Source organism: Mesoplodon bidens, assembly GCF_964165515.1.
Source record: "Mesoplodon bidens genome assembly, contig: HAP1_SCAFFOLD_120, whole genome shotgun sequence".
Lineage (NCBI taxonomy): Eukaryota > Metazoa > Chordata > Mammalia > Artiodactyla > Ziphiidae > Mesoplodon > Mesoplodon bidens.
Genome location: NW_027671363.1, coordinates 635110 through 655916, shown reverse-complemented (window position 1 = coordinate 655916; position 20807 = coordinate 635110). Strand labels below are relative to the sequence as shown.

General features: G+C 46.4%; 1 protein-coding gene and 1 pseudogene across 2 annotated transcripts in view; one reads left to right on the top strand and one right to left on the bottom strand.

Moving 5' to 3' along the window:
* Nucleotides 1-20807, bottom strand: part of LOC308611519 (centrosomal protein of 78 kDa-like) — a 739857-nt pseudogene that overhangs the window by 455547 nt on the left and 263503 nt on the right. The window lies entirely within an intron of this gene.
* Nucleotides 1-20807, top strand: part of LOC308611511 (forkhead-associated domain-containing protein 1-like) — a gene marked incomplete at its 3' end in the record, with an annotated part of 91669 nt that overhangs the window by 66367 nt on the left and 4495 nt on the right. Inside the window, exons 8-16 of the mRNA XM_081260254.1 lie at nt 2486-2616; nt 4869-4958; nt 5986-6090; nt 9826-9927; nt 11785-11914; nt 12602-12726; nt 15646-15741; nt 16162-16382; nt 16919-17084. Of these exons, the coding sequence (XP_081116380.1) occupies nt 2486-2616; nt 4869-4958; nt 5986-6090; nt 9826-9927; nt 11785-11914; nt 12602-12726; nt 15646-15741; nt 16162-16382; nt 16919-17084 (1166 nt within the window). The remainder of the gene's footprint in view (nt 1-2485; nt 2617-4868; nt 4959-5985; nt 6091-9825; nt 9928-11784; nt 11915-12601; nt 12727-15645; nt 15742-16161; nt 16383-16918; nt 17085-20807) is intronic.

Below are 20807 nucleotides of genomic sequence, written 5' to 3'. Positions count from 1 at the left end.
GCGCAGGCTCAGTGGCCATGGCTCACGGGCCCAGCTGCTCCGTGGCATGTGGGATCTTCCCGGACCGGGGCACGAACCCGTGTCCCCTGCATCGGCAGGCGGACTCTCAACCACCGCGCCACCAGGGAAGCCCCACCACCCACTTTTTGACATTTATGGTCAGCCTCGGAACAGTCCTGGTGCTGGTGCGTGTGTCATTTTGCTCATGTATTACAATAAGCCTGTAATGAGGCTCCAGTTCCCCAGGAAGTCGAATCTTACGCCCCCTTGGACCTAGCCGATTCTAACCAGTTTATGTTGTATCCTCCACGGCTATGTCCTTCTTTTAGAGAGGACCTGTTTCAGGTGGGCAAGGACAATCCAAGGGCAAGCGAGTCTGCGTGGAGTGAACAGGGGATTGTGGGGCTGGGCAGGGTTGGGGGGTCTGGGTTTTTATTGCAAGGGTGTTGGGAATCCAGTGGAGTTTTTTAAGCAGAAACTGACATGTCTAGAGACCTGAAGAGGATGGGACCGCTCACAGACGAGGGGAGGGAGAGAAGCAGGTGACAGGGCGGAGGCAGTGAGCCTCGGAGGGGCACATCAGTCTGAAAGCAGCCGGCGCGTAACAGGAAACATGCCCACAGCTGTAGAAGCCAGGCATAGCATTGAGTCGCACGTGAATCCCCATCTCTGTATGAATCTGTGCTTTTCTTCTGCCTCACTCTGCAACTTAATCACACCCACACCCACCCCCTGCTGCCCCCAGGTCTCTGCTTATGCTCCTCCCTCACTTGGGATGTCCTCAGATATTTTCTGAGCACCTCCCCCAGGCTAGGTGCTGTTCTGGGCACCAGGAATGGAAGGATGAACTCGCTGGTCCTCACCTTCCTCCCATATGTCAGCCAGTGAAACCTCATCCAAGCATCGAGCCTGTCTCAGATCCCACCTTCTCCGATCACGGAGTCGGACAGACCTGGGTTGTAATAACGCTTGAGATGGGCTGGACCCACTCAAAGTGTGGCAAGCCCCAGAGGGATTTCCAAGTAACTGAACTGTGTCCTGGAGGCAAAGCTCATTTTTAAACTGAAATTCTGGAGCATTTTGTGCTTTATTTCATAGATATTCTTGATTGATACCTACCACTAAAACTGGGCCTGATGTTCTTTCAAGAAAAGAACCGTAGGAGATAACCCAATACCACTGCATTTATGCACCCTTCTTGCCACTTTTATTCAAAGTGATACTACAATGCAAGAGGGAAGAGATATGGGGAGATATGTATATGCATAACTGATGCACTTGGTTATAAAGCAGAAACTAACACACCATTGTAAAGCAATTATACTCCAATAAAGATGTTAAAAAAATAATACTACAGTAATGGAGTAGTTATCTATTGCTGCATAACAAGTTACCCCAAAATGTAATGGATAAAACCCCAACCAATATTTATTATCTCACCCAGTATCTGTAGTTCAGGAATTTGAGCGGGGGGTGACTTAGTTCTCACGAGTTGCAGTCAAGATGTCGGCTGGGGCATCAGTCATGTCATCTAAAGCCTCGGGGGGAGCCAGAGGATCCCCCTTCCGAATGGCTGCTCATGTGGCTATTGGCTGGAGGCCTTAGTCCCTCAGCCCACATGCTTCTCTCTAGGGCTGCTTGAGTGTCCTCACGACACAGCAGTTGGATTCCCCTGGAGTGAGTGATTCGAGAGAGAGCAAAGAGGAGCCCACAGTGTCTTTTATGACACAGCCTGGGAGGAAACAGTCCGTCATTTCCACAGTATCATATTGGTTACCCATGGCATCCCTATTCAGGGTGGGAGGGGCTACACAGGGCATGAATTCTAGGTGGTAGGGATCATTGGGGCCATTTTGGAAGCTGGCTGCCGAGAAAAATAATAGGCGCCCTGTAACAAACATAATTTAGCCACTTCTTGTTCTTGGGACATACCGCATCATTTGACCCTTACAATAACTCTGTGTGGGACAGACAGTGGGAGGTGAAATAACTTGTCCAAGACCACCAAGCTAATAAGTGGTAGAGAGGGGTCCAAACTCAGAGGACTGTGAAACCAACCACCCCATCAATAGTGTCCAGCAGTGCCCTCTGCCACACGCCCGTCACCTGGCCTCTGGAGAAGAATTCCTGGACCTTCCCTGTGCTGGGACTTTGTTCCCCAGGCCCATGGTGTGGCCTCTCCTCCCAGCTTTGCCTGGCCTGTGCCCACAAGGGGCCCCCACAGGTTTCTCCTCTCGCTGGTGCTGACTGCCCCTCATTCTCACTGAAGCCTCAAACCCTGTTCCGTGGACTTCGCTCTCATTCCCATTCCTTCTCTGGGACCCTTGGAAAAAGCCTCCCCAATTGTAGGCAGGCAGTGGTGGTGGCCAGGACTTGGAAGGTCTTTTCCAAACATTGGCTGACAGCCACGGTGTTGCCAATAATCATTCCTGCCTCTTTGACCTCCATGAGTCTTTTGTTTTGGTTTGGTTTGGTTCTTTTACAGAGATGGTGTCATCTTTGCAAAGAGACGTGTTAGTAAAGGATGGTCAAGTTCAACAACTACAACAGGAGGTGAATCAACTGAAAAGTGAGAACAAAGAAAAGGATCACCAGCTCGAAGCCCTCAGCTCCAGAGTGAGTGTCGGGTCATCAGCAAATTGTAGCTGCGAAAAGCAGACACAGTGGAGTCACATGACACACGGTGGTGAGATGAGGCCAGTGCCCAAGGACACAGGGAGGGTAGCTGCTGGGCAGGTGGCCAACTTCTCTGAAGCCTTTCAAAGGACAGCATGTATGTGGCTCAGAATAAGCATAATAGATTTTCAAATCAAGCAAACATTTTCTAACCCCTATTATAAATGAGTTTGTTTAATCCCAGCAACAAACCCACCTATGAGCATATACTGCCAGTACAAAGTTTAACATTAAACAGAATACGATCTCTCTGTGAGCAAGGATGACCAAACGGCTGCATCATGGTCCCAGCACCACTGGTTCTCATAATTGTCTTCAAAGCAGAATACCTGAAGATCCAGATGCAAACACGCAGACTCTCATTTCTTCCTTAGACTTTAGTGTGTAGAATGTCTCTATGGAAGATGAACGTGGTAGGCAAGCAAAGAGCTTTTTCCATGTAACTGACTCTTTGCAAATCTTGCCTTCAATGCTAACTTTAGAATCCTGACTCTAGAGGATAAGATTTCTCAGTATTTGTATGATGTGCCTGTTTCTGTGAGTCAAGGTAAAACCTCGAAGCTTTCATCTCAGGTGGCAACTCAGAGATTCCCAGAGGCTACCTGATAGCTAGGTCTGCATGGGGGTGGGGTGAGAACAGATCTTGAGGTTCCAAGGAAAAGGCAAAATAAGTAATACCTAGTACATAGTACCATACCCAGTTTGGAGCTGGTGAAAGGCACTGCACAAGCTTTGGGATCAGACAGACCAGGGTCCAATCCCAGAGCTTTCTTTCATTGTAAATTATTTGGCCTCCATTTCCCCATTTGTGAAATGGGGATGACAAAATCGTTTTCTGAGAAGTGGGAGGCTGGTTTTAGTTGTGCTCTTCTGCCTCTGCCCTGGGTCGGCTGCCTGGCCAAGCCCTCTGCATTCGTATCTCCCAAGCAGAGTGTCTTCCCAGGCATGTGCTATAGCTGTTTAATGTGGTGTGTGTGTGTGTGTGTGTGTGTGTGTGTGTGTGTGTTGGGTACGGGAAGGGGATGCAGAGGTGGTGCTAAGTAGAAGGAATCTGCAAAGACAGCACCTGCTTGGCTCTTCTACCTCCTGAAGTGCATTTGGATGATTTATGTCCCCGTTTCCCCTTCCTTGTTGACCTCGGAATGAGGTCCCTTCTCCCCTAGACTGTGCTGGCCAGTAGCACAAGGGCTCGTCACCACCAAGGGTACTGCTCTTGTGAACATTTGAGATGCCTTTTTTTTTTAATGACATACACCATGTGTGTTAATTTTAGAAAAATATGTAGATGACATTGAGAAGAAAAAATAAAAAGAGAGGAGAGGAAATGCTACCTTGAGAAATCAGTGTTAATATTTTCATGTATGTTCTTCCAGTCTTATTTCTATATATTGCCTAGAAATCAATCAATCAATCATTTTATAGTGAATTTATTCTATGCACCTTTTTAAAATTTTTAAATACTTACTATTTTCCCGTGCTAATAAATCAGCGCTCTTATCATTCGTCTTAAATGCTACATACTTTCTCCTGGATGTACCCAGTGTTATAAAGTGGTCTGCTGTTCTAAACAACACTTGGGATGTTTCCTCATTTTTTTTTTTATTCCACGGTTACTGACAATTCTGTGAAGAGCATCCTTGAAACTACAGATTTACTTATTTCTCCAGTCATTGTCCTTAAGGTACATTCCTAAAGTGGGAATTGCTGGGTCAGAAGAAGGCACATCCATCCTTATGCACTTAATGCCTGTTGCCAAGCCACCCTCGGGCAAGACAGCTCCGTTTACCCCTCCACACCAGTCGGGGCAGTTGTGTCTTTGAGACTCAACCTGCACAAAAGCCCTAAGATGGACCCCAGCTCTCTGGCTCGGCCCCCTGCACCCTCACCGGTCACAGCGTGAAAACATCCCAATTCCTGCACCCTAAGTACCCAGACTCTACAAAGCTGGATTTCCCCTGAAGTGAAGTTTGCTGGCTCTTGAAGAGGAATTTAGACGCTCTATTCCTCAGAACTCATGAGAGGGGTGAACTGGGAATGACTGCAGGATCCCGTGCTCCCATCCCACAAATGGTCTCGCCTCTCAGAATTCAGAGGTGTGATTGGGTTATACAGCAGGAAACACACCTGGGCGTGAACACAGGTACTTGGGACCCCCAGCCAAGCCCCCGTGGCTTTGTCCTTTTTCTCCACAGTGCTCAGTGCTGAAAGAAGAGTTACAGAAGGAAGATGCCCAGAAGGAGAAGTGGGAAGCCCAAGAGAAAGAGTTAAAACTCTGCAAAACCGTGCGTTGAACCTCCTGACCCCTAGGTGTCCACTGAAAGCCTAGATTGTGGCCTTGAGGGTTTTGGAGGGGTTCCTTGGCCCATTAGCTAGCACAAGCTCTGGGGCTTTCTGGGTGTTTGTCTGTTAATGTAGTCTCCTAATTCTTTGATTTGCTAGCCTCAAAGAGATGGGTGAAAAGACCATGGAAAACACACTCTCCCCAGATTTTCTGGGCAGTTGGCTCAAGGCCCCTCATCAGGTTTCCCCTGGGGACAGGGATGGGAGGTGGCCACCATATGCTGCTAGAAATTCACCGTGGTCCCTACCCCTGGACTTGTGATGCCCAGACTTTCATGATCCACTGTCACAAGTTTTATCACAGCCCTGAGCACTGTTATTAACACAACTCTTCTTGAAGTATTTTTGCTTAAATACATTCAATTTTACAACAATTCATAAAAACAAAATAAAAAGCAAATGTATCACTGGCCTTGTATGGAAGGTGAACATAAAAATTTATAAAATGAAAAGATGACCACTAAATGTAAATGTTCACCCCCTGTACTGGCCCGAACTCTCGTGCACATCACCAGGCATACGTTTTCCATCCGTTGGGAAGGACGGTGCCTGCGACGGGGGCAGAAGACATGTGTTCTTCTCCCTGTCAGGAGCACACTTCTCTGCCTCAAATGAGATAAAAGAAAAATGTCATTGTTCTTTTCTTCCAAACTGTGCCCATTGTGTCTTCCAAACAGCCCTTATTTAGATTGAACTCAAAAATGTGCCCCAAGGAAAGAGACTCTAATGAGTGGATAGGTATCTTATACTGTTTAATCCAGGATCCATGCTGATCTTCAAAAGAAACTCAAATTTTCCCTCACCCAGCCCTTTCATTGCATCCGTTGAAAGAAAGTCTACTTTGCCTCAAAGATGTGGAATTGTCCCCCAAGGGAAGGAATGAAGCGAATCCCAGACTAGGTTTCTGCCTTAATGAACCAGATGAAATGAGTTGTGAAGTTGACTTCCCTGTTGTTGGAACTCTTTCAGCAAATCCATGACATGGAAAAAGAAATGAGGAAGCTCAGGGTGGAGCTGAAAAGGAGCAGTACCGAGCAGAGCCTGATCTCTATGACGCTGCAGGAAAAGAACAAGGTATGGCAGGGACAGGTCAGCCTGGGAACCACTCTGGGACAAGCACTCCACCTGCATCATCTCTGTTCATCCTCACAATGACCCCATGCGGTCTATACTGGTATTCACCCCACTTTACAGTCGGGAAAACTGAGGCTCACAGAGGTGAAGGAAGTTATCCAAGTTCACTTGCATAAAGTAGTTGTGGCAGAACTTGAATCCAGGTCTGCCTGACTCCAAAGCTCCTGTGTGTAACCACAACCCTAGCCTGCCTTCAGATCTTAATTGTGAAATTATCTAAGAAAGAATTGATCCGTTAAATCAAGTTTGCCAATGATGTTGTTCCAACTTAAATTCTCATATTGATTTTTTTTGTCTTTTTGTTGCATCATTGAGAATGTTTTTAAAAATCTCAACATGTTTGTCATTTGTGTGTTTCTTCTTTTAATATGAACGATTTTTGCTTTATATATTTTGAGGCTGTGTTACTAGGTGCATATGAATTTAGAATCCTAATACTTCCTGTAGAGCAAAACTTTAGATCATCATGAAATGTCGCTTTTCATCTCTAGTAGTGTTTCTCCCTTAACGTCTCCTTTGTCATTTAGCTTCATCACTGGCTCTCTGTTGGTTAGAGTTTTCATACCATATCTTTTTCATATGTTCTCTGTCAATTTTTGTCTTAAGGTTTAGACATATGCCATTAAATAACGTATCATTTTTACAAAATCCAGTTTGACAATCTTTGACTTTTAGTCCATTTATATTATGTAATTACTCATGTACTGGGGTTTAAATCTACCTTCTTGCTCAATACCAGTTGTACCATCTGTGTTATGTTCCTTTCTCTCCTTTCTTGCCTCCTTCTGAGTGGATGGTTTTCTCTTATTCCACTTTCCCCCTCTATTAGCTTGGAAATATTTCACTTTTTTACTATTCTTTTAGTAATAGTAAGACAATAGCATTCATCCTTGACTCACCAAAATCACACATTAATTAAGTTTTTCACTCTTCTACTATTCTCTTTGTAGTCATCCTGAAGACTACAATATGCATTCTTTTTTTTTTTTTTTTTTTTTTTTGCGGTACGCGGGCCTCTCACTGTTGTGGCCTTTCCTGTTGTGGAGCACAGGCTCCGGACGCACAGGCTCAGCGGCCATGGCTCATGGGCCAAGCTGCTCCGCGGAATGTGGGATCCTCCCAGACCGGAACACGAACCCATGTCCCCTGCATCGGCAGGTGGACTCTCAACCACTGCGCCACCAGGGAAGCCCTGCATTCTTAACTTACCAAGAGGCAATAGTAGTTGATAATTATGCCCTTCTCCTTGACAGTGCAATGAGTTTCAAACACCTTAACTTCACTTACCCCCTCCAGATTTATAAGCCATTGCTGTCATTTTCTAAACTCCTCTTCATACTTAAAACCCCACAAGACATTATTAGTGTTTTTCTATAGTCAGTATCATATCCACACATTACCCTTACTGTTGCTTGTCTTTTCTGCATCTCTGATCACCCACCTGGGTTCATTTTTCTTGTGTCTGAAGAATACCCTTTAATGTTTTCCCTCATTGTGGCTCTGCTGATGACAAATTCTCACATGTGCCTGTGTGTCTGCCTGGAGATGTATATTTAACCTTCACTCTTAAAACACATTTGACTGCGTATTGAATTCTACAATGGCAATTCTTTTCTTTCAGCACATTAGATATGTCACTATTGTCTTGTGGCTCCTATTATTTCTATTTAGAAGTCATCTGTAAGCCTAACTGTTGTACCTTTGCATAATCTGTCTTTTTCTCCGGTTGCTTTTAAGATTGTCTTTTCCCTTGATTTCCAGCAGTTTTATTATGGTTTATCTAGGTGTGGATTCAGTTTTATTTACCTCGTTCAGAGTTCGTAGCTGCTTCTTGAATCCCTGGCTTGGTGTTTTGCCTTAGTTCAGGAGCTTGGGCTCTGTACCACACAGGCAGTGGGGAGCTACTATGGCTTCTGAACAAGTGACTGATGCAATGACCTTCGTGGACAGTAATCAGGGTGACAATGATAGTTACAATTTCTCACTTACTAGGTGTTCCCTTGAACATTTCATCTCTTCATCTTCACAACAGCACTGTGATCTAGAAATCATCCTCTCCATTTTACAGATGAGAAAGTCAAGGCTACTAGTTACTAGTAAAGTAACTAGCCCAATGGCACAGTCGGTTTTGTCTGACTGCAGGTTCGTCTGACTTCAGTTACCCTGGCGTAGCAAACAGCCACATGCTACTGTTTACACTGAAATTAATGAAAATTAAATAAAATTATTTATTCAGTTCCTCCGTCACACCAGCCCCATTTTGAGTGCTTGATCCCCAGATGTGGCTGGTGGCTGCCGTATTAGACAACACAGCCTCGCTCAGAGTACCTGTACCATTGCAGAAAGTTCTGTTGGACAGAGCTGCCTTACAGCTGGGTAACTCTCACAGTACCGTTAAGATTGCACTGGAAGAAACTAAACTTGAGGCAAGGAGGCCAGTTGTCACAGTCCAGCTTGCATGTGAGAGGGACTGGAGGACAGGCGTGAGACGACCGAGTGTGAGAGAGGGAGCAGGGCGGCCGCTGAAGGTGACTCTGAGGCTTGGGGCTGGGAACGGGGGCTGTTCATGCAGAACACAGACAGGGGCAGAGTCCAAGGCTGGACTTGGCTTTTGCAGCACATGAAACAGGCTGCTGACATAGAAGTCAGAGCATGTTTAGACCTGGGAGAAAACTAAGGCCCAGAGAGTTTAGATGACTTTTCCAAGGTAACGGAGCTGGGTAGAGGCTCTTCCACTGGACCACACTACTCAGAAGAAATCTCTTAAGGGCTTTTCTGGGTCTTTTATTAGATCCCTGTGATCCCCCTCTTCAGATCCCTAAAAAAACAGCCTGTGAATTTGTTTCAGCACAAACACTTTCCATTTATTTACGAGAGTTTGCCTCATTTCCTGTTAGTGCCAGGGCCCAGGGCTCAGCAGGTGCATCCAAGAATTGAGCAGCTGCGAGGCCTACACTGGCCAGCCAAGGGTAGCGTGGAGCACTCCCAAGCCTACCGTGCATTGACTGTTACCCAAGCAAGGGGGGATAAGTAGGCAAGCTTCTCCACTTTAAATGCCTTCGTTTGCAGGCTGCAATTCTTAATAGACATTGCTTTAGCAAGCCTCCATAGAGGTTACCACCAGTGAGTGTGCTCAAAGTGGTAATGACAAACAGTTATGATAATAAACCCAATCATAACATTTCCAAGTACCCATCACGAGTTATTAGAAAGAGACTGTACGGCGGACATTCCCGTCTACCTTTCATAGGTTACAACAGTACTTAACACACTCACAGAGCCCTTAAGCACTATTCCAAACATTGAATCCCCACAATAACTCTATGCAGTGATACTAGTATCATCATCCCCATTTGACAGATGAGGGCACTGAGTCACGGAGCAGTGAAATAACTTTCCGAGTCTCGTACGGCTTGTTAGGGACCGAGCTGGGATGGGAGTGTGCGGTAGAACATAGTTGAGCCCCGGGTGCAGAGCTCATCCCTTTCCCGTAGGGGGCAACTCCCTGTGAGTTTGCCTCCACCCTGTGCATGCCTGTGACCCCTGCTGCTGGGCTGCAGCTGTCCCTACCCCTCAGGGACTCCCCCACTGCCACTAGCACCCCCCAAGAAGAGTTTCCCCAGAGGGCATGATGATCACATTAGCAGCAAGCCCTCGGTTTCATCATCCTTTCAGGTTGAAGAGAAGCTTCGGGAGGATTCCAGAAGGAAATTGCTTCAACTGCAAGAAATGAGGAACAGAGAAAACCTCATTAAAGCCAATTTGAAAAGGGCAGTAGGTCAGGTAGGCGTGCTGCAGAGCCCCTTCACGGGCCTGTGCTCTCCACGGAATCCCACACCCAAGTGGCCGGCAGGGATGAATGAGGAGGAAGACGGCCTGCCTTAGTTCACCCGCTTATTTTCTATACGAAGAAGTGTCTAGAAAGAACTAGAGCTGAGATTCTATCTAGATCTAGAGTCTGAGCTCTTAACCACGATGCTCTACTACTTAGCTATTAGTTACTATGCTAAGCATCGTTTTTCTGTGTTTTGAAGAAAGTTTCGTGAACCTTTGTCCCGCCCCCAAAGGTAGTGGAAATGACTCCTGCGTTAGTCCTGTCCCCCATCAGCTGCAGTTCCCCTTCCCCTCATTTCAGATGAAGATCAACAGTTCTCAGGAAACTCGGCAGCATCTGGCAGAGAAGGAGAAGCTGACCGAGGAAAGGCTACAGCAAGAGGAGAAGCTGAAAGCCAGAGTCAAGCGGCTAATGGAAGAGAAATCGGTAAGGTGGTCCCCGTCCTTCTCTTTACTACTGGAAACTGATGAAATGGGCTTTCCTATGAGAAACAGAGGGTGCGTACTTAGATGGAGGAATCTCAGCAACTCCTTGTTGGGAGCTAAATTAATTAAAGAGGGTGAATGATGTAGGAGGAATTAACATGAAGCTTGAATCCTAAAACTCAGAGATCAACTTGAAGATCAACTTGAAGAGGCAAGCTTATTGAAATGTCTAGAAATGGTACTTTGTTTATATACCGCAGCTGATTTTATTGATACAAATCCCAGTCGTTACTGCGGGTCCTGGTTTGTGTCTAAGTGTGTGCAAGACCAACCAATAGTATTTCAGTCTTTTGCTTTCTCTTCATGCATATCAGGGGAAACACATGGCCAAAACGGCTACTTACTTTTCCAGAAACCAGCCAATTACAGGATAGTTAACAGTGGCACCTCTCAAGTCAAAGGTGTCCATGGATCATATGCGGATGTTGTTGAAATGCAGATTCTGACTCAGCAGGTCTTGGGTGGGGGGAGCCTGGGATTCTGCATTTCTGAACAGCTCCCAGCTGGTACCGATAGCACAGCTCTGCAGACTACATTTTCAGCCACAAAGTCATAGAAGAAGGTTTTCCCCAAGTTGGCCGATAAGAACCACCTGGGGCTTCCCTGGTGGCGCAGTGGTTGAGAGTCCGCCTGCCGATGCAGGGGACACCGGTTCATGCCTCGGTCCGGGAGGATCCCACATGCCGCGGAGCGGCTGGGCCTGTGAGCCATGGCCACTGAGCCTGCGTGTCCGGAGCCTGTGCTCCGCAACGGGAGAGGCCACAAGAGTGAGAGGCCCGAGTAACGCAAAAAAAAAAAAAAAAAAAAAAAAAGGCGGCTCCAGGGACTTCCCTGGCGGTCCAGTTGTTAAGACTCTGTGCTTCCGCTGCAGGGGGCGCGGTTTCGATCCCTGGTCAGGGAACTAATATCCCACATGCTGCATGGTGCCGGCAAAAAAAAAAAAGCCCCTCCAGGAGCAAATCTGATGTGATTGTTCAGAGATGAGACCAGAATGACAACAAGTGGAAACCCCGGCTTAGAAGAGCATTAGAAGAACAAGAGAAAGAAAACGTGGGGAGGGAACACAGGGGGGATCTCTTATTTATAGTGATGCTCAGTCGGTAGGAAAGTTGGAAATCTTCCTAGATGTGACTTTGTATTCGAAATGAAATTTTTTAATTCCTTCTCTGCTGAAGCCCTGTAATGATATTTTCCAAGGTACTAAGTAAGTGACAGGGTTTCTGCTAATCCATGATTTGTTCATGTTTCTTCAAATACAAGAGAGGGAGCTTGTGATCACTGATAAAGCTGCTGTCCTCACCATTCTGGTCACAGGAGCAGTCCTTCAGTGATCTAGGGGCCAAGTGCAAAGCGTCCCGACATGAGGAAGTCATTCAGTGTCAGAAAAAGGCTTTATCTGAGCTTCGTGCACGAATTAAAGAACTTAAGAAGGCCTGCTTGTCAAGTAAGTTTCCTCCTGCCTAGTCACCCCCTCTGTGCTGAGAACCGTGGACCCCAGACTTGAGGGTTCACTTTAGGGACTAACCAATTTGCCAGGACCACCATCTTCTATCCCCATCATTTCATAACTAAAATAACAGAGTTATAAAAAAAGATGGGCAGGAAAAAAAAATAGATGGGTAGGCATGAGCTCAGAGTCAAGAGCAGGCCTTGATATTAAATAAACAGGATTTCATGAAAAACTCAGAACCTTGTCCCTCTTTTTCTTATTTCACTGTGGCCCAGTGAAAACTTTTTCATAGACTGATGCTGTGCAAGGACCAACCTTGGGGAACTTCCCAGGATAAATACCCTGTTTAGAGGGAATAGGGCTTTCAAGAAGCCAAGCTTGCTGCTGGGTGGAGCCCTGGGCTAGGACACAGAAGCCTGGGTTCAAGTCCATCCTCACACCTGTGGCCGAAGGTTCCCCCTCAGTGCCCCCGCCCTGGGAGGCTGCAGCCTCATATGAGCTGTGTGGCCTTGGACAAGTCATTTCACCTCTCTGGGCCTCGATGCCTCACCTGCCAAGGGAGGATGGTGAGCTAATTAGTACTGGCCTGTGGTAAGGGTCCAGTAAATAGCAGCTGTGACTTTTACATGCAGTAACTTCTTCCTGAGCCTTTCTTTTGAGTGTAAACTTTTTCTTTTATAGATCACAAGGACCACATGGATGGATCATTTCTAGACTTAAAGACCCTTGGGATGGAAAAAAATGTTCGGAAAATATTGGATGTAAAACCTGACTTGCCAACTTTTTCAAGAGTAGAGATCGGAACGGTAACCAAAGAAACCTTGTCTCTGCATTGACTGACACGTGGGGAGGGTGGGCATGAGGACAGACACGAGCCGTGTGCCCTGGCACCACTGTATACATCATTGGTTCGAGGCCAGGTCCTCCCTGATGGGCTGGCACCTGTATGGACTGGTCGGTGCCTGGCCGTAATAGTGATCCAATGTTTGAATAGAAAGGCGGCTTCCCATCATGTACAGCATGGTATAGCATTGCACTGATGCTGGCCAGGTCAATCTCTGGGCCCTCCTTTTCACATCACATGTTATATTCTGCAGAAAATATCCAACAAGCTAATGTACAACATTATGTCATGAGCTTGCCTAACACTTGCTTTTTGCTATAAACTGAAAAACATGAACACATAAAGGGCAGCAGAAGGGAGCCATGATGATTAAGAAGACACAAGTTCTAGAATCAGAGACCTGTGTCCTAATCCCAGCTCTACAAGCTCTGTGACCTTGGGCAGGCTCCTAACCTTTCTGGGACTTCATTTCCCAGCTGTAAAATGATGATGGAAAAATTAAAGGAGATCATCATGTAAAGTGATTATCCCAGTGCCTAGCTCATAGCGAGCACTTTAATAGATGATAGTTATTATTGTCAAACAGTATTTAAAGAGTATTATCCAAGAAAACCTTCCTTTCTTAGGGAGCATAGTTTGTGTTTTCCAGGATTTTCAGAAGTAATTTGATTGTTAGGTTGAAGGTGCCGTGTATCCTAAATGGATGTTTGATCAGGTGTTTGACTGACACATGACAATGGACAGCTCAGGTCAGCGTGGCTTGCTGCGGCAGCTAGTCTAAACCAGCTTTTGGAAAACATAATAAAGCCATCCTCTCTGTACCAGCATTTTCTCCTACAATTTTTCTAGACATTTGCTCACACGTCTAGAGATGTGAGTCTTCAGAAACTTGTTGGTCTTCCTGGTAAAATCGAATCTTCCTTCTCTGAGGTTGGGAGTAGAGGGCCTGTCTCCAGGTGGGGAGCTCAGCTGGATCTCACGTCCTGATGGTCCTGCTTCCAAGATTGACCTTCCCCTTGGCAACAAGCCCTCATCCCACCACTGACACCACAGAGCAGGAAACCTCCCAACTCTCAATCCTCCAAGGATGGCAGTAATTAAAGGAAAGAGCAGGAGGAAGAATAGCTGACATCTGTGAACTGCTTACTGTGTGCCAGGCGTTGAGCTCAGCCGGCTCCATGCCTTATGTCATTTAACCATCGTAGCAGCCTTGTGTCATAGTTACTATTATTGTCCCCATTTAACAGATAAGAAAAATTAAGGCTTCAGGAGGTCAAGTACCTCACCCAAGGTCACAGAATAATGATTGAAGACACACCAGCGGTGTGTCCCTGGTGGTCTGTCTGCGAGCCTGCAGAGACCGGGTGGGGACTGTGTGCTTGGATCCTGTAGCCCAGGCTCTTCCTTAGTGACCCTCCCCTCAGGAAAAGAGGGGGCGTCTGGAGCGGTACAGAGGATGCAGCTCAGGGTAGCTGAAGACGCTGAACAGCATCTCAGGTTCTTTTTGCAGCAGATCTGCCCGGTTTATTGTCATCTTCAGATACCCTCTTTTATTCTCATCTCCATAGGTACATAGACAAATATGTCCACTCTTATCTATCACAGTCACTTTGGGGGCATTTATATTTCTGTAGTTGTTTTGTTTTTAATCTCAGAGGGTTTCAGGGTAGTGCCAACAAATGCTAGGGCTAAGAGAGGCTCATGGCAAGCATTAAAAGCCAATTTATTTTTTAAGGAGGCTTGTTATGGTTATTTGTAGTCGTTCAGATCAGGTCCCCTATTCAGTCTGGTGGCCTTTCCATGCAGTCAGTTGGGCTTCCAGCAGCCAGCTGGCTGGTTGGGGTCTTAGGGAGATGCAGCTGCAAACACTATCTGCATTGTCTCTGGAAAGGTTCTGAAGGGATGCCCACCCACCAGGTTCCAGAGCTAGGAGAAGGTTGGGCCGAATTTTGTGAGGGTATGGTTTCTGCTGCACAGAAATGAGATTCCTTTAGTATAAAGGAGGGAGGCCATTTTCCACTTAACCTTCATTCGTTCATTCAACAAACATGACCACTATGCACCACTCGGTGACAGGTGCCATGCTGGGCACAAGGAGGGAGATAGTGAGCAAAAGCCACATGGTCTCCATTTTTCTGGAGCTTGTCTTCTCAACATCAGCGGTACTGATTTTTTGAGCCAGGTAACTCTTTGTTTGGGAGACTGCCCTATGCATCATGGGGTGTTTAGCAGCATCCTTGTCCTCTACCCACTAGACGCCAGCAGCAATTATGACACCCACAAATGTGTCCAGGCATTGCTAAATGTCCTGGAGGGGGTAGGGTGGACAGAGTCACCCCCGGTTGAGAACCACTGGCCTAAAGGGAAGACAGACGAGACGGTGGCCAAAGAACGGCACAAGTGATGCATCATTTCAAAGGCAGTTGTGCTCTGAAGGGGTAGGAGCACAGTCATAAAGAAAGCAGTTCACAGAGTCAGAGTGGATTTAAAACCAACTCTCTTGGCGTGGACATATATACACACACATGCTACCAAAGGTAAAATAGATAGCTAGTGGGAAGCAGCTGCATAGCACAGGGAGAGCAGGTCGTTGCTGTGTGTCTACCTAGAGGGGTGGGATAGGGAGGGTGGGAGGGAGATGCAAGAGTCAGGGGATATGGTGATATATGGATACGTATAGCTGATTCACTTTTTGATACAGCAGAAACTAACACACCATTGTAATGCAATTATACTCCAACAAAGATGTTAAAAAAATTAACTCTCTCAAATTATTCTTTAGTAACTTTCCAGTTCTTCCATTATTCTTTGGGTTATTATTCTGGATGTAGAAAATCATAATGGAATGCCAAGAGAGTTTTTCTTCTTTTTTTTATTTCAGCCTCAAAATGGCCTTTCCAGCCCAGGGTCCATCATGGTCTCTGAGAAGTTAGGGAAAATGGATGTGGCTGACGCTTTAGATCTCAGTGAAAACCTGGTAGGTATACCCAGCATCAGTCCCCTCCTGTGCAAACCTGTGTGCCCTGCAGATAGTTTAAACATCAACTCCACATACATGTTTAGTTGGTACAGTAGCTCCACGAGACCCATCTCCTATCCCAGCATGGGCTGGAAATTGCAGAGCCCAATTCCTTGGAAGACTGGGTAGTAAGAATGAATGTTTATGTCTGTTGTCATTCCCCCTCCCCCACCCCAATTCTCAAAAAGGCATAGTGTAAATGGATGCAGGGGAAAATGAAAGTCGTACTAAAAACCCCAAATGCACTCATTTGCAAAGCATGTGTTTCTTCTCTGCAACTGCAGAAAATGAATGAAACAGAGTTAGATGTTTGCCTCCTCAAAGTGGCCACCAGCGGTCTTGGGCCAGGCCTCTTACCTGAGAAATGCTTTCTCGTAGTACATGGATATGAGCAAAACCCTCGGGACTTTGATGAACATCAAAGATATGTCAGGTCACGTGTCCATGAAACACCTCTCCCCAAAAGAGAGGGAGAGAGTCTACCAGCTTCGACAAAGAGACCTGTACCTGGTGTTTGATAAGATCACCCTACTCAAGAACCAGCTGCAGAGAAAAGAAGAGCTTTTGAGACGATACGAGGAGGACATTGAACAGCTCAAGTATGGCCCGTGTCCCCGGCAAAAGGCCCAGGCCTCCATTCTCCAGGCTAAACCTCGGTGCAGCTACAGACCCGTAGGGACCAGGACAAGAGGACAGAGGCCTGGGTGTGGAGGGGGGAGGCGGGATGGTGACTCAGGGCCTTATGGACCCAAGTCTCTGGGCAAGAAAGCAGCAGTTAAAGTACCCTACTGTTAAGGAATAAGGTGCACCTTTTATAAATGTGTCTGATGTTTCACCATGTGTGTGCTTTTCGTAATTCCACCCTATTTTCAGTGGTATCCGTTACCCCACCCTCTCTGGGAAATTGGGAGGGGCTGGTAGCATAACCGTTGCCCCCTTCATGCTGCACGTCCACAGCCAATGGGCTATTTATTCTGCCCTCTAGTCCCCACATCTTCAGCCTTCCCCCCACTTGTAAGGAAACCGCGAAGCCAGGCATATATGGAAGTGTTCTGAGGATCTCCCAGGTCAGGAGCATTGGTGGTGAGTGAGAAAGCTGAGGAGAAAAGAGACTTTGTCTCTCCTGTGTGCTCAGGCAGAGCAAAGTGTCGGTTCAGATGTACCAGTCACAGGTGGCAAAGCTGAAGGACGACACCTCCAAAGAGGCCGAAGAAAAGGCGCTGCTGAAGGAGGCCCTGGCGCACATGGAAGAGCGGCTGCACCAGGAGAAGAGGGTCACCAGGGCGATCAGGCAGCAGAAGGTGAGAGGTCCCTGCTCGGAGCAGAGCCTCTGAGGCTGCCCCTCAGCTCCCTTTAGAAACAGCCAACTGAGGTCCCAGTGGGATCCAGGCAGCACAGAATGCATTCGCTCATTGCAAAGGAAGGTGGCAGAATAGCTTTAGCGTTAGGCAGACTTAGGTTTAGACTCTTGTTCTGCCATTTACTGTGTGACTTCAGGCAGCTTTTTGTTTTTAACATCTTTATTGGAGTATAATTGCTTTACAGTGTGGTGTTCGTTTCTGCTGTATAACAAAGTGAATCAGCTATATGCATACGTATATCCTCAGATCCCTCCCTCTTGTGTCTCCCTCCCACCCTCCTTATCCCACCCATCTAGGTGGTCACAAGGCACTGAGCTGATCTCCCTGTGCTATGCAGCTCTTTCCCACTAGCTATCTATTTTATGTTTCGTAGTGTATATATGTCCATGCCACTCTCTCACTTCGTCCCAGCTTACCCTTCCCCCTCCCCATGTCCTCAAGTCCATTCTCTACCTCTGTGTCTTTATTCCTGGCTGCCCCTAGGTTCATCAGAACCTTGTTTTTTGTTTTTTTTTTTTAGATTCCATATATATGTGTTAGATTAACCTCTCTGAGACTCATAGTCTAGCTTGCCTCTATTTTTTTAAACTTTCTTTTTCTTTAATTTAATTTTTATTTTATATTGGAGTATAGTTGATTTGCAGAGTTGTGTTAGTTTCAGGTGTACAGCAAAGTGATTCAGTTATACATATACATATATCTATTCTTTTTCAGATTCTTTTCCCATATAAGTTATTACAGAATATTGAGTAGAGTTCCCTGTGCTATACAGTAGGTCCTTGTTGATTACATATTTTATGTATAATAGTGTGCATATGTTAATCCCAAACTCCTAATTTGTCCCTCCCCAACACATTTCCACTTTGGTAACCATAAGTTTGTTTTCAAAGTCTGTGAGTCTGTTTCTGTTTTGTAAATAAGCACATTTGTATCATTTTGTTTAGATTCCATATATAAGTGATATCAAATGATATTTGTCTTTGTCTGACTTACTTCACATAGTATGATAGTCTCTAGGTCCATCCATGTTGCTGCAAATGGCATTACTTCATTCTTTTTTATGGCAGAGTAGTATTCCACTGTATATTTGTACCACATCTTCTTTATCCACTCCTCCATCGACATTTAGGCTGCTTCCATGTCCTGGCTGTTGTGAACAGTGCTTTCTGAGACTCATAGTCTAGCTCGTCTGTATTTTTTTAACTTTTGATAATTCGTGTATTTTATTTTGTTCTTTCTATCCAGATAACTATTTTTTCCACCAGTTTTATTGAGACATAATTGACACATAGCACTGTACTGAGTTTAAGGGTGTCCAGCGTCATGATCTGACTTCCCTGCCTCCTGCAATGATGACCACAATCAGTTGAGTGAACAGCCCGAGTGTTTTCAAAGGCGGCGATTCTGACTGTCATTGTTCTGCCAGGTGCCAGGGATACACCGAGGAATAAGCTCTCTGAGAATAAAGATCTGGGTTTGCTCTTCTGAGTAGCCAGAACAGTACGCCAGTCTTTCTGACTTGGGGCTGTGTATTTGTACACGCATGCTTGCGTGTATGTGTGTACATGTGAGTATGTGCTGTGTGTTGGCATGTGTGTGTATTTGTATGTGTGTGTTTGTTGCCTGCATGAGCTCTAAGGAGGCCAAGGTCATAGAAGGGTGCCCTTCTGCTCAACCAGGAGGTGATGGTCAGATAGTTCCTTGCAGAAGCCTGCCCCCCATCCTGCGAACCTTCCAGGCAATAGGTTTCCAGACAGCAGTCTCTCTGGCTTAGAGCCCCAGAAATGAAAAGTGGCTGTCCTGCTCTGAGGGAGCCTGGATGAAGTGTTTCCAGTGCTCACTGCTGTGAATTAAACATCACAGACCTTAGTCTGCATATGTCATGGGGCTGCCTCAGGCAGAGGACAGTTTCCTTTCACACCAAGCAATGCCAGGGAGAGCTGGGCCAGTGACAGAGTTGTGACTTTCCCTTTGATGTGCCCTCTGCAGAGCTCACCCCTCCCCGAAGTGCCCCCCCCGCCCCCAGGGCTTGGCAGACTAGGCCCCAAAGCAGAGACACCAGACCACAGAATGGGACAGCGTAGGGCCCAAAAAAAGCCATTGTCATGTACTGAAAACCTGAGGATTTACATAATCAGGCTTCAAATGCATTATTCATGGGCTGCCTCATTCATACACAATGCAACGGACGTGCCAGCCTGTTTGTCAGGAAGAAAACAATACTACATTTTAAAGTTTTGCTGGATCCTAAAGGTCACTTGTATACATCTGTCTTGGCATCCATTCTTTCCAGGGAGTATATCTTCGTTGTCTTTAAGCAGAAATGAACAGAAAGCAGAATTCCTCTTTTCTAAGTTTTACACTTAGTATTTTCACAAGGAGCCTTAGTTTTTTAGCCTCCTGTATAAAACTTTGAAACTCTTCACCCATTCACAGAGGTGGCAAGGTTGAAGCACTGAGATGAAATTACACATCTTAAGCTTCAGAATTGCCCCCCCCAAAAAAAATGGAGTTTGTAGTTTTAATGTTTGATCATCTCTTCACCAAGCAGACCTTTCAAGAATCAAAAGTCCTATTTCCGCACTAATATCTCTGGCTGTGAAAATGAGACTTGGTATAAGATGCTGGGCCTTCACAGCGAACTGGGCCTGTGGCTCTGTCCATGTGGCAGAGGGACGGGAACCGCGGCCCAGGCCGTGCTCACTCGAATCCACATCCCACATCCCTCGAGAAGCCGGCAGTGTCTCTCAGAGTTCAGAGGCCAGATTTGGAGTCAAACAAATAGGGGTCAAGCCCCACCACTGCTCCGAATGACCCTGAGTAAGTGGCTTGACCTCTGTATCGCAGGTTCCTCAACAAAAGCAACCAAAACTCTTAGCAAGGGGCCTACTCCGTGGGGCAGTGGGAGGGTTAAATGGCAAAATGCCTACAGTGCCTGGCATATCACAAGCCCTGTTTCTAAGGGGGAAGAATAGGCAGCTCATGCATGGGTGGGGATTCCTCTATTTTTTCCAGGGAGCTTCCTGCCAGCTGACGCCTTCCCCGGTCCTCCCAAAGCCGCCAGCTCTTATGGGACGCGCTCTTCTCTTTGGTGAATACGACTAGGGCCACGGCCAAGAAAGGACCCAGATACCTTTTGTGAAAGGGCTAAGGCTGGGATTTTCAAGAGGAAATTTTTAAATGCACAGAAGTTGCCACTTGGGAAGCACGCAAGCCCTTTCTTAGGACTTGAAGTGGAAGAAAGGCTGAAGGGCACCAGCTGCTTCTGGCAGGAGAAGCTGCTCAGCTCTCCTGCCAATCAAATCTCCAACCAATCAAGTCCTGGCTAGGGGGCGTGACCACCGCTTTGCCTTGTGGTCTCAGCCAGGAAAACCCCCTAACCTTCCCTCTGCTTAATTAGCTCAGATCCCTCTTCTTTAAGATGAGAATAAAAATGGCACCTAGCTCGTAGCCTTCCCAATGGGAGCTTGTATACAAAAGCCTTAGCACATAGGACCACAAAGCATTCACCCTCTCCTACCATCGTCATTATCCTCACTATTCTCTTTAACTCACTGTCTTCCAAGATTTCCTTGGGCCCAGGTATTCTCAAGATTCTGGCTTCCTCCGTGCCACTTGTGTGTTTTGTTTGTTTGTTTGTTTGTTTTTGCGGTACGCAGGGCT